This window comes from Galleria mellonella, unplaced genomic scaffold (assembly GCF_026898425.1).
Source record: "Galleria mellonella isolate WM207_F2 unplaced genomic scaffold, CSIRO_AGI_GalMel_v1 utg65, whole genome shotgun sequence".
In the NCBI taxonomy this organism is placed as follows: domain Eukaryota; kingdom Metazoa; phylum Arthropoda; class Insecta; order Lepidoptera; family Pyralidae; genus Galleria; species Galleria mellonella.
In genome coordinates, this window is record NW_026442138.1 from 5,589,064 (window position 1) to 5,603,047 (window position 13,984).

General features: G+C 31.0%; 2 protein-coding genes across 3 annotated transcripts; one reads left to right on the plus strand and one right to left on the minus strand.

The window, feature by feature from the left end:
• The first annotated feature begins 471 nt into the window (after positions 1–471).
• On the plus strand, positions 472–4,112 carry LOC113519826 (3'(2'),5'-bisphosphate nucleotidase 1). 2 transcript variants are annotated; one of them, XM_052900745.1, is made up of 6 exons: positions 472–800; positions 957–1,076; positions 1,395–1,539; positions 1,781–1,885; positions 2,343–2,629; positions 3,715–4,112. In XM_052900745.1, the coding sequence occupies exons 1-6, from the start codon at positions 681–683 to the stop codon at positions 3,976–3,978; spliced, it is 1,041 nt and encodes a 346-aa protein (XP_052756705.1). In that variant the 5' UTR covers positions 472–680; the 3' UTR covers positions 3,979–4,112. The 2 variants fall into 2 exon arrangements, with proteins under 2 accessions (XP_052756705.1, XP_052756706.1); XM_052900746.1 differs by lacking the exon at positions 1,781–1,885 and having other exon boundaries at positions 473–800.
• Positions 4,064–13,984, minus strand: LOC113519634 (uncharacterized). The gene is made up of 9 exons (XM_052900744.1): positions 13,501–13,984; positions 11,680–11,887; positions 9,246–9,564; positions 8,171–8,354; positions 7,465–7,610; positions 6,584–6,710; positions 5,305–5,532; positions 4,690–4,860; positions 4,064–4,275 (listed from the first exon to the last, which is right to left on the minus strand). Exons 1-9 carry the CDS (start codon positions 13,624–13,626, stop codon positions 4,150–4,152), a joined length of 1,635 nt encoding a protein of 544 aa, XP_052756704.1. The 5' UTR covers positions 13,627–13,984; the 3' UTR covers positions 4,064–4,149.

The following is a 13,984-nucleotide window of genomic DNA, read 5'->3' on the forward strand; positions in this document are numbered from 1 at the left end:
CCGGACTTTATAAGAGCTGAAGACTGGCTCTCATCTAGCCTAGACTTCAACACTTTAGACTTCAAATTATGGTCAGTTTTAGAGGACATAGCCTGCTCTAAACGATACAGCGACATTGAGTCTCTTAAAAAATCTTTGGAGCAAGCAGTGACGAAATTTCCCTTGGAAACAGTGCATAAATCTATAGATTCGTGGCAAGACAGATTAAAGGCCTGAGCCCAAAATTAGACCATAATTTTCATACCCATTACAACACATGACACTGGAAAAAATGGTCATAAAATAAGGAACGATTGAAAAAAAAATAACATCGACGTAGAATGTACGTTTAAAAGCCAAAAAAAATTTTGGTTCAGTTAAAAACGTAAAAAACCTGCCGTCATTGTCCTACAAATAAGAATGCAATTAAAAAGTTTAGATAGCAAACAAAACGAACTGTGTCCATGACGACTTGCCTGACATTGACATTTTCTTTTATAGGTATCTATGCATTGCCACATTCACATTTTGTCAATAACAGTAATAATTACTTAATAATCACCATTATTACACTTGTTTCTTAATGTTCTAATTGATTCTATTATATTAATACAATTTTAAGGTCAACCAACAGATCCATAATAAAATATTTTCCAATTGTGTTTAATTACAAAATTGTCTTTAAACTATATATTTTCGCGATGTCTACAAGTGTTCCTCTTATTGTGAGACTACTATCTTCATCAGTGTCAGTGGCTAACAGAGCTGGTAAAATTGTGCGAGATGTTATGAGTAAAGGAGAATTAGGAATCATTGAAAAGGTTTCAATTATTATAACTTTTTTTTAAAATTTCTTTTATATTGATGAAAAGACTTGAATGTGCAAGGTTGAAGATGATTTTTAAACAGATAAATTTAATATTATTTTTTTTTCTTTTTAACATTTGTGTGATATAAAAATAAATGTGTAATTTTAGGGCAAAGATGATTATCAAACGGAAGCAGATCGATCTGCTCAAAGGTGTATTATTGCCTCATTGTCTGCACAGTATCCAAAGTTAAACATAATTGGGGAAGAAGATAATCCAGATAATGAGGTAAGATTGTATTGAATGTAATTACTTCTCATCTCAAACCATTGTTAACATTTCATTGTGAATCATTCTAAGGTATATGAGTATACAATAGTGTGTAGTTATAATTTTTACTTAAATCTTTTTGAAAGTTATTTCATATTGGTCCTCAATATAAAGTTTTTGGTATAATATTTAATTGAAATTTTAATTTTATTTATTCTTTATTGACTACTTTGCAAAAAAAAAAATTGTTATAATCAATACAAATTTGAGTGCTGCAAATATGGTGCCACAAAAGTAACAGTTCAAAATGCTTATACTATAATTAAAACATTTTAGGGTGATGTTCCAAGTGATTGGATTGTACTTGAATCTGATAAAGATGTACTGTCTTTGGAATGTCCGGTTGCTCTTAAAAGTGTGAAGGAGGAGGACATTGTTGTCTGGGTGGACCCTCTTGATGGCACCTCAGAGTATACTCAAGGTACTTTTCTATTTATATTAATGAATGAATGGAAAACTAAATAATATAAATATGAGTGTAACAGATTCAAGGTATTTATATATAATTGATTAAACTATGTACACCGGTATTTACATTTTAATAATGGATATTACCTTACTTTCCCCCTTTATAATAGGTTACACACAAAAATATTTGTTTTCTTTCTGATACCATAGTACTGATTTTTTTAGTTTTCTCAAATATCTCTGCAAAATTCTAGGTGCCCTAATGTTGAAGAGAGACCCTTGGGAAAGATGGAAAATGTATTTAACTCATCCATTTATTAGTATGAAGTGGTATTTTAGCTTGCTACAATCAAAATATGGTAATTTAATTTTAAATTTCCACAATAGAATGGGGTTTCTATGGTTTCAAATATTAATTGAAGATATGGTAATCGAAAAAGGAGTTTTTCCTTAAATAGCAGCAGGTTAGGATTTTGTCTTAATGTTCGATTTATTTATTTATATTCTACAATATTTTTAATATGTTATGAAAAAATATGAATAAGTACTAAATTGTGATTACACAATTATTGTCACCTTTCTCGATAACCTTAACTAACATTAACAGAAATTTTAATAATCTTTAAAAAACTTGATCACAAGTACTTTTAGTGTTTATAGTTTAGTTGTATATACATAGTTATGATACTAAATAAAACACAATATTAATTACTCTTCTTTTAAATAGATCTATTATAATATTAAATATTAAGTTTTTTCTTGCATGTTGCATGTTGTCCTTTTATTTATTGAATATAAAATTGGTAATTGTTACAGGGTTTCTCGAACATGTGACTGTATTAATTGGAATATCAGTCAATGAAAAACCTGTTGCTGGTGTTATACATCAACCATATTATAAAAATTTGGTTGGAAGTGAGAAAAAAATGGGTCGAACTATTTGGGGTTTACAAGAGGTGGGTGTTGGTGGCTATACACCAGCTCCACCTCCCGATTCTTTGGTAATAACCACTACCAGAAGTCACTCTAACCCAGTAGTAGAACAAGCATTATCTGTAATGAATGCTTCTCAAATACTTCGAGTAGGTGGTGCTGGTTACAAGGTATGTAGTAAAAGTTATAGATTAGTAATTATCTTTGCAGGACATATTTTTATACTATCATTGGAAATTCCTTCATTCATTCGTATTTACTACAGAACTATTTATTACCTATTTACATAAGAAAATTTTTCAATCTACTTCAACTGGCAAAACTAAGCAGACAGATACATGTACATTTATGACATTAAACTTTAAGTTATAGTATAAACTAGCGGCCCGTCCCGGCTTCGCACGAGTGAACATTTTTACATTTTAAATTTTTATCTGATCCTACCTCCCGCACCGCTACAATGCCTGGCTAGCTAGTCACGCGGCCGAAACGGCAAGGGCGGCGAGCGGCGCCTTTTTTATATCTGACTTTTTAACATAATATCTTTCGAATGGAATATACCTACAATTTAAAAAATTCAAAAAGTAATCAGCAGGTATTGAAACAACTTTGAATACGATATAATTTATTTGGATAAAAATGAATAAATATAACATGAATGAAAGCCATGACTTATTAAATTCGTAATATCTATTGAATGGAATAGCCGGTTGGAACAATTCAAAAAGTAATCTACATAATTTGAAACACTTTTGAAAACAATATTTGTTTGGATAAGGATTTAAACAGAAGTATGAATTATGAACATGGTGTAATTTTGGTCGGTATTTCTATCAACTTTTAAAATGTAAAAAAAGGTTATTGTGACATAACGATAATAGTTGGACATATGGTATCGCGAAGTTTTTTTTTGTAGTTATTGATATTTTCTTCAATATTGTAGAACATACTTTTGTTCTGTCACCAATGGTTTCCGCAGCGCACGCGACGAAAGATATAGCATTTCTTTACACCTTGAATTACGTTACTAAAGTAAGGATCCCTAATCTTTTCTAGCAATAAATATAGCCTATGTTACCCAGGGTGAATGTAGCTTTCTAATGGTGAAAGAATTTTTTGAAATCGGATTAGTAGTTTTTGAGTTTATTCATTACGAACATACATACACACAAAAATACAAATCTTTCCTCTTTATAATATTATTATAGGTGTAGATTGGGATTTATAATTAAAAAAAATTGTATTTATTTTTTAGGTCTTACAATTGTTAGAAGGCAAGGCTTCTGTTTATGTATTTGCGAGCAGTGGATGCAAAAAATGGGATACTTGTGCGCCCGAAGCAGTATTGAATGCAGCAGGTGGCAAATTAACAGATATTCTTGGTAATTTTTATAAATATGGTGCTTCAGTATCGCACCCAAATAAAACTGGTGTTCTCGCTGCCGTTAATGATGAACTCCACAGCTATGCTCTTAGTAGAATACCGCAGGAACTTAAAGAGGCGCTTTCAAATAAATAGATAACAGAAAAATCTTCCATTAATTAATTATAAATTTGCCAGCAATATGAATAAATTGTCATCAGGTAAAATAATACTACAAGTATTAAATTAACGAAACTATGTTTTATAAATAAAGTATTATAAATACAAAATTGATTAAATGTCATTTACAAATAAATTATCCCAATATTAAAGCTTACTCTTTGGAGTTAGTAACATTTTCTTCAACTCTCTTCTTAATATTTTTCCAGATTGATTTTTTGGTATTTCATCAATAAAAATAACTCCGCCTCGTAAATGCTTCGCTGGCGACACCTATTAACAAAGGAGTATATATATACTATTTTTTATTGTCAAATAACACATAAGATCTTTTAAAGTCTGCTGAAAAGTAAAAAGTGTGCCTAACATATAGCCATAACCGAAAAATATAGACATAGTCTGTAAATCCTATTATAAGATGGGATTGACTTTTTTTTTTTTATTCGACAAACTCAAAAGATACTATTCGGATCTTTGGCGCAACGTGTCTCCTGAATAGTTAAACGTGATAATGGCGGCCATAAATTTTCAAAAGATATTTAAAAATAAGTTATTTTTGACTATGGAATATATGTTATTAAGATATATATTAAAAATAAAATAGAAATATAAAATAGATATAAAATAAATACAAAACAGGTATTAAAATAATATTTAATATAGTTTCTGAAATACTTTTTAAGTTACCTTAGAGGCAATGTATTTGACGAGTTCTTCCTCCGAGACGTTAGAACCTGGCTGGCGCACTACGAAGGCGAGAGGCAGTTCACCGGCCAATTCATCGGGCTTGCCTATAACTCCACACTCGGCTACACCTTTATGCTGTAGTAGCAATGCTTCTATTTCTGCAGGTGCCACCTGCAATTCAATTTGTCGATGGAGATTTATTTACAAACCACGATTGAATACGAATTTGTCTGAATATCTACAGATAACTACATCTTATATTATTATTATTTAAAAGAACTAGAAAACAGTAGGACAAACTATTATGCTCCAGAGTCCCTACCAGTAAGTTGTACAAAGGTTTACGATCGTGCTCATATTTACTAATAACTAAATATTTGAGTTTCCGATATAATCTGCTACCAATGCAGTTAAGTTTTAATATAAATTATTGATGTAATTTTACATTAGACATTTTAGATATTGTGCTATCAACCAAATAGTCGTTTAGTCTGTTAAAAAATGTCGATAAATTATGAATTTAATATGTACTACGTGTTTTGCTCCCTATTCGATATTTGTAGGAATACCATTCTATTGTCTAAAAATATCTATTAAATCTTATGTTTATCTCACCTGAAATCCTTTGTATTTGATAAGCTCTTTAAGTCTGTCTACAATGTAAAAGAATCCATCTTTGTCATAATACCCAATGTCACCAGTCCGCACATAGCCCTCGCTATCAAAGAGGGCCTCGCTCGCTGCTTTATCACCCATATAGCCTTTCATAGTCAACGGGGATTTGATCCATAATTCCCCTTCTTTGCCAGGTCCTAATTTTTGTCCACTTTCTATGTCCAATACCTATTTAAATAAAAATACTTTTAAACGGGCTATATATTTTTTGGCGCCTACAAGGTGACTATAAGGACACTATTTTTATGTTTCTTTATATCTTCATGGAGAGATTCAGCCAAGTTCATAATTTGTTAGTACGGAAAGCTCTAAATTTACGTTACAGTATTATTCAGTACCATATACATTATAGAGTTTCGCCCATAATACCCCCCATGCGTTGCCATTCCTGAGGACTCGGGTGTTATTCCTCTGTACTCTGTAAATTCACGCCATATCCCACCCTTCAAACCGAAACACAGCCATGCACACAACTGCTTCACGGTAGAAACACGAATGGGACAGAGGTACCTCATATAGAAGATAATGTAATTTCGTGGTATGTCTTATAACTAAAATAATTCTTTTCTAAGACCCAGCAGTAGTATTTGTAAAACCAAACGAAATTCCTAGGATAACAGTTGAAATGTATCTTTATTTAGTCTTTCAGACTGATTTATATGTACTTAAATCTATTCTAATATTTTGTACTAAATTTATAATTTGTATGATATGACAAACAATACATAACAGATTGATATTACTGTCCGTTTTAATAAAATTTAATAAAAAGGTAATTAAGTTTTGTTGAAATTATTACAGAAAGAGTCTCCAAATGAAATTAGTAACTAACCAAACCATTCAATCAATTAGTCGATTTTTATTAGTACTATTATTGGACATCAGCAGACTGTTTCTGGTTGGGTCGAATATATCTTCATTTACACTATCATTAAAAACACTTATTTCATTATTAAAACATTATTAGACATTTCATTATTAAAATATTACTTTAGTGCTAGGTTAGGTTAGTATTATATTAAGTAAATTATATGCAAAAATCTATATAGCTACAATTTGCGACCTTCACCATATGCCTTAAGAATAAAAAGCCATTATTATTATTACCTAACACATTCCAGGTAATGGGTATATGATTGAGAACAAAAATGGAGTAATAGTAGGGTTTTAGACTTAAATATCATAAGGCCTTACACAAGTAAGCAAGAGTTATAATTACTTTTATTTTCATGCCAGGAGCTGGTGTTCCACAGGAGCCTATTTTTTCCCCACCAGTTAAATCGACACAACATGCCATGGTTACCTCAGTTAAACCGTAACCTTGTTTAATGAAGTTTAAGCCAGTCCTGCAAATTTCGTTAAGTATTTGTATTAAATATGATGCATTAAATAATTAGAGGTTAGTATAAAATATTATACAGAGAAATGAAAAAGTTAGTCGGGTGTATTTAATTTCGATTGAACATATTTACATGTTATGCTACATTCCCATGCGTCCAAATTAAAAAGAAGTCTGTAGGAAGCGCTATGCTTGAGACCTGCGTAGCGTGTAAGCTTTTCAACCAGCCCAGTGTTCAATCTGAAAAGGGTAGGGGGAGGGAGGCTTGAATGGTTTCACTGTATTTGTTTATAAGAGGGAATTTATTACTTATAAGCAATAAGTGTTGTTATCTGGAGGCATTTATCATAATTATTACTGCTTTCAAACATATTATTTATCTTATTATGTTTAATCGTATTAGAGACCAACATGCGTCATATTGTACTTCGACTTATCGAAATCATGACATAACAGATATAATGGATATTGTAACATAAAATTATTAAATAACATGAAGTTTTCCTCTCGTCTGCCATATTGAATTTTTACAATATACAAACACAAGTCTCGCTATCTGCTTTCTAGACTCACCAGTCACCATTGTAAAAAAAAAAACAACTATAACATATCAATACTCGATAATTTAAAAAAAAAAACTATAATTTCTTCATATCGTCTGTTATGAAGTACATGTGGATAAGTGGGACTTTATGGGTTGTGATAAAAATGAAACTTCTGTAAAATGTACAAATTATTTTACACACAGTATTATTACGTACCTTTTAGAAATGGCTCTTTGTATTTCACTTGATAGTGGGGCAGCTCCGCACCACACCTCGTTGAGTGATGACAAGTCATATTTTGGTACAAGCGGATGCTTCGCCAGGAAAACGGCTAGTGGTGGTACGATGGTCGTCGCGTTTATCTAATTTTTATTAAAAAAAAAAAAAGAAACTAAATTTGGCAGTATTACCTAGCTTAGAATCACCGTTATATTCAGAGCTAGGGCAATATATATGCTGATTAAATTTACATAGCAGCAGCTTGATATACTTGGATCAACAGCGGAAAAGAAGTAAATTAATATATATCTATTTCTATGCAACTAAGAATGGCAAACAAGCTGACGGCCCACCTGATGGGAAGTGGTAATCGTGTCTATAGACATGAACAGTACCATGGACATAATTGAGTATACTGTGTCGCCCATGATACCATCAATTCATCCGTGTATTAAATTTTATTCAAATCCGTTCAGCCGTTTAAACGTGATTGAATACTAACCATTTAAATATCGGAAAATATCTACATGTGAAAATGTTGGCACAGACAATTTATAGATACAAACAATACATAATATGTTTACGTTTTTAAATTTTAAAAGAAAATTAAACACGAGACAATGGTTTGTGTATAATTAAATTAGACAAATATAAATTTTCGTCTTCAAATTAACATGTGATACTTAATACATTGCTCAGTTACCTTGTAATTTTGGATTGTCTCCAGGAATTGCTTTTCATCAAAGCGTATTAAAAACACGATTTTCTTGTGCATTGCGATAGTGGCCATGGTCGTGATAAATCCATACGCGTGGAACCACGGGATGAGTGATAGTGCATTAATTATATCATGTTTTCCTTTCAATTTGGATGCGTCATAATAAAATCTATAAATGGAATTAAAAACATGAAACCGTAGTTATTAGCGTTTAACCACCATCTAACTGATATATAAAACAGTTGTATTTTTTTTAATTTAGATATCTTATTATCTGTGTTACATAGGAAAATAATTTGTACATCAATATATTGAGAACTAGCTTTAACCCGTGACTCCGTCGGCATGACCGGGGTAAATAGTAGCCTATGTCCTTCTTCATCTCAAATAGTACTTATACTAAATTTCATGATAATTGCTTGAGCCGTTATGGCGATAAGAGTTAACAAACAAACTCACATTCATATTTATTATATTAGCAAGGATTTGTCTTAAAATCAACTATGTTTCGGTTTAATTATATGTGAAATAAATTCGGAATTCAGAATATTTCCTGTTTCCTGTAAAATTATGTCCATATTAGGTAATATTGGCAGTTAAGTGTCGTTATACACCTACCTATACTAAAATATAAAACATTAAATATAATAATAGTATTTATTATATAATAATATATACTTAATTGTAAAATGTTTATTGTATATAAATTTCCTAATCTTGGCTGATAGACTGATAACAGCATAATCAGCCTTTTATTTGTTCATTAATCTATATTAAATGTTTTATGTATTGATTTAAACATTTTTGATTTGTTATAAGACAATTGGGAAACTGCAAGTTTCATAAATACAATTGATTGCACTCAAAGCATCTCCAATAAAATCACAAGTTACGGAAGCTTAACATCTTGGTCCTCAAGAATAGGACCATATGAGGTCACTATGTCATATGAGTATTATGTGTGTCACCATATATTAAACTGACTTGTTTACCAGTCTATGTTGTATTAAAAAAAAAAAAAAAAAAAAAAACAAAATCGAACACTGCAATTTAAACTCACCTCATATGTTGAGTTAGGGTGAGGAAATTTACATGCGTAAGCATAACTCCTTTGGGCAATCCGGTAGTTCCCGACGAGCACATCACAGCAACAGGGTCCTCTTTCCCATTCACATCCGTCAAAGTGAAATCGTCCACATTAACTTTCAACTTAATTAAATTATTATACATGAGTGCCGGTATTACTTCATCTTCTCCAAATAATATAAGCTTAATATCGTAAGGCACCTCTTTACAACTTTCTTGAATATTCAGAGCGGTAATTGGCGACACAAATATAAATTTAGGTTTCGTTATATGTAATAAATGTACCAATTCCCCTGGAAGAAATAAATAAGTTGTTTTACTTGAATACTCTAACATTTTTTAGAAAAAGATATTCATGAAATATTCATATCGCTATTCACGTAAAAAAACCTATCACTTCTAGATGGCGTATTAAAATAAAACGTACAATTGAACGAGAATTGGCCTCCTAATTTTGCGTTAATACATAATCATGAAAGGAGCATTCAATTTCATGTCATCAGGAATATACACATATAGACAAAAATTTAAAAAAATATTATTTTGGCTAATATTGCTATTATTAAAATCTCTCATCATATCTGCAATGTATAGATTATAATTACGTCTAGAAAAATTTATTTTATATAAGAAAACTAATAACCAATTCTAAATGGCCTATCAGGGGGAAAGGGATTGTTAGTAATGGAGACTGAGAATCCCATTGCTAGCAATATACCCAACCAGGTCGACCTCCTCGCGGTTCCCCCTGGAAACTATCATGGTTAATTCCAGATGAATTCATCATGATGGGCTAACTGGCCTGTTTTCATTCTCATCGATCACTCTTCACTGATGGTCCGCCAGCGTATCCCGTTAGCGCAGGCGGGGTTACCATACCATTTTCACCTAACAAAAAAAAAAGACCTATCAAGATGTATGTTTTACACCAGAAATTAAGTTAGAACTTAAGAAACAACTGGGAAAATTTCAATCAATTTGGTGAATTAGTTTTTTAGTGATGGTAAAACGATGAAACAGACAGACAGAGACTAAACATTTTAAAAAAATTTTGCTTGGCTTCCATTGCTCTTATATCGGATCCGCGGTAAAGGTCGATGGAATCACTTCTCGAGAAAGATCACTTTTCACATGGTTATGGTACAGTTCACGTAAAAGTTAATACCCTTATATGTAGACGAGCGCGGCGATCTACCGTGTACAGATTAGTTACTGGCCCACCCTTGTACGATATCGGAAAGGGGAAGGTTGAAGAAGGGAATAAAGTTCTTCTAAGAACTTCTCACGCACTAAGCGGTAGAAGACATTGAGGGAGGCTACGTTCACAGGCTTTGTCCACCTCAGTCTCTTCGCCTAGCTTCTAACAAATATGTTAATTAACGTAAATCAAGCCCCTGATATTTTGTACTGTGAACTTTGCAAGCCCATATTCAATCTTAATGGATACCGTACCGGTATACAGGCCAAAATAAATATAGGCACATAAATTTAATGAGGCCTTGAAACTTATTGTTTACACATATCATTTTATTTAAGTGCAAAGTACTATAAACATTTTATGTTACCATTTATTATTTATCAAGCTATGAACCTGCCATATCTTTTTATCTTGTGTAACAACATCAATTAAATTTATAAGTTAGCCATATCAGCTGAAATAAATATATTAATCTCATAATCAGATAATATCGTATTCAATTCTTTTTGATGATTTATATGATTTTAGGGGAGGTCCATGTGTGATATTTGTTAATTTATTCCACAAACGGTTCTAATAACTACTTAAATATTAATGGCAGGTAAAGGTAACACATGTTGTCTGTGATTGATTCTAAATCTATACTTATAATAAATCTGTAGAGAGGTCGATCCTGTACATGATATATATTTTCAAAATAACTATCAGGGGGTGATTAGTAATCGATACTGATACCAAAAATGCAATCATTAAAGAAGTTTCCTCCTATGATTTCGAATTTTGTAAAATGGGAGCAAATTAAGACTATGTATACACTATCTACCAGAGGGAGACTTTGTACAAAAGTCGATTGCTTGGGTACCTCTGTCCCATTCGTGTTTCAACCGTGAAGCAGTTGTGTTTGCATGGCTGTGTTTCGGTTTGAAGGGTGGGATATGGTGTGAATTTACAGGGTACAGAGGAATAACACCTGAGTCCTCAGGAATGGCAACGCATGGGGGGTATCATGGGTGAAACAGTATACTCTGTTATTTTCATGGTACTGCTTATGCCTTTAGGCAACGGTTACCACTTTCCATCAGGTGGGCCGTCAGCTTGTTTGCCATTCTAAGTTGTATAAAAAAAAATGTACTATAATTTAAAATAATGAATAAAACCCTCTCAAAGAACTAATATTTTAATATAAACAAAAATAATATTTAAAACACACCTGTTGAATATGTGATGTTCCAAGTTGACAGTATACCACCACTGAATATAACACCTAGGGCAGCAGGCACAAATTCAAAACGATTTTCACAACTAAGACTAACTAGATCCCCTTTCTTCAAACCCAATTTTTGTAATTCAACAGCTACACTCACACTGTTCTCTAATAGTTCTCTATATGTAACAGATTCTGAAGTTTCTGCTGAGACCTGTAACCATTATAATAATATGTTTAAAAAGTTCTGCCTCTAACTCATCCTATATTTATTTTCCATTTTCTAATTATACCATACAAAAGATTTTAATATGTGTATGTCTCCCATTTAGATATTCTTACAAAAAGTTTATATGTACAATTCATATTAAACTTTCATAAGAGCACTTATGTGGAGCCGCCCCAGATAATAGTGTCACTTTGTCATCTGTGACACTGCTATAGCTTTTAGCAAATATTAATGCTATTGATTTGAAGTTTAGAATAGTTTTAGACATCATTGGTCCATACATATTGCAGTGGATGTAATTAAAAATTACATTTTTGTTTTCTTTGTTTGGTGGTTCAAATTTTTTAAATAAACTTATTAAACCATGTGGGGTAAGATATTTACTTTAAAACAATTTTTTAATTTATTTTTATATGGCATAGTTTTCAACTAATAATAATAATTTATCTCCAAAGTGGCATCTTTGAATAATAGATTAGCTAACAGTAACTAATTGTCATGTATAAATATAAAAAGCACCATGGACAGCACAGAATACACTGTGACACCTATGTAATATTAATCATACAATGCCGATTCTGAAGATGCAATCTTCCTGTATTATTTCTGTGTGTAAATATGGATTAAAAATTTTATTTATAGTAATCATAGAATATCTAATGTGGGTATCAGCTGCCATTTAGGCAGTTTTTATTAGAACTAGTATTACTATTAGTACTGACAAGCTGGGATCTAGCTGCTAGCAATATACCCTTACAGGTTGGTCAGATTAATAATCATGATGAATTTATGGCAAAGAAACTTAATCTCACACATTATACCTCAGTGATACCATGCAAGGGTCATCTATTTAAAAAAAAAAACCTCAGTAAAATGCTGGCTTATCTCAGAAGAAAGTAGATAGTAATTGATTATTTAATATAAGAAGGTAGTTTTTTAGTTATTATTGTAAATGAAAAAATACTTATCTCTGAAGTTCTTTTTTTTTGTTTAAAGGCAGTTATAACCCTAAGTAAGAAATTATGATTTGTAGTATTATTAACAAATATAAATATTAAATACCTTTTTTATATAAGAAAGCAATCAAGGCCATTTTAACTTATATTTATTATATATAATTATATATAAAACCTTCCATATATAATCATATAAATATACCATGTGAGTTCAATTCTTATGTGACATTTTTTTAAATTACTTTTCACAACTCACATTTAATTATTTTTTTTAACTGTATTAAAAATTTTCTTTGTGATTTTATTTAAATGTAGTATTACAGGCGTCTGTTACCTCTGTGGGATATAATTAAGAGGAATAATTTGATTGATATAAATTAATGTAATGATGTTGTGAATATGTATGTATACACAACCATATATAATGCACATACACATGCATACAAATCTTTGTACATTAATACATTTTATTCATACACTTTATATTTAATTTTTTTTTACAAACCTTGCTCTGAAGAGTATTGGTGTAAACCTATTGTAGTACCCACTAGTAATATGTATATGTATAACTGTTATTGGCCTAGGACTGTTAAGGCTGTTGTTATCCTTAATATAAAAAATAAACAAAATAAATGTACTCACCAATGCAATTTCATTTCCTCCTTTTTTTAGTTGGTCATACATGTACTGTCCATAAGACAAATGGGCCGGAATGAGCTGCTCCTCCGGTCCCGATACTATGTTATTATTAATAGAAACCGAAATCATTTTTATAAGAGATAAATTTTTAAAATAATATTTAAGCACAAATTTTATTATATCAGTTCCTTAGAAAATTAAAAAATACAGTGTAAATCTAAACACTGACTATGCAAAATATTTAATTTTTACAGTAGAAGTTAACACTTTTATTTAATTTTAAATTATATTTAATGAATAATTATCAAACAAAAAAAATTAAATGACACTCGATTAGAGAGACTACTGTAGACTTTTACAGACTACTTAGTACTTTGACTTCTCGCTATTATTTCGTAATCTATCTAATCTAAATGACTAATGACTAGCGATATGGCCAATTAAAGATGACTCGAATACAAACTCAAACTATTCATAAATCTTTAAC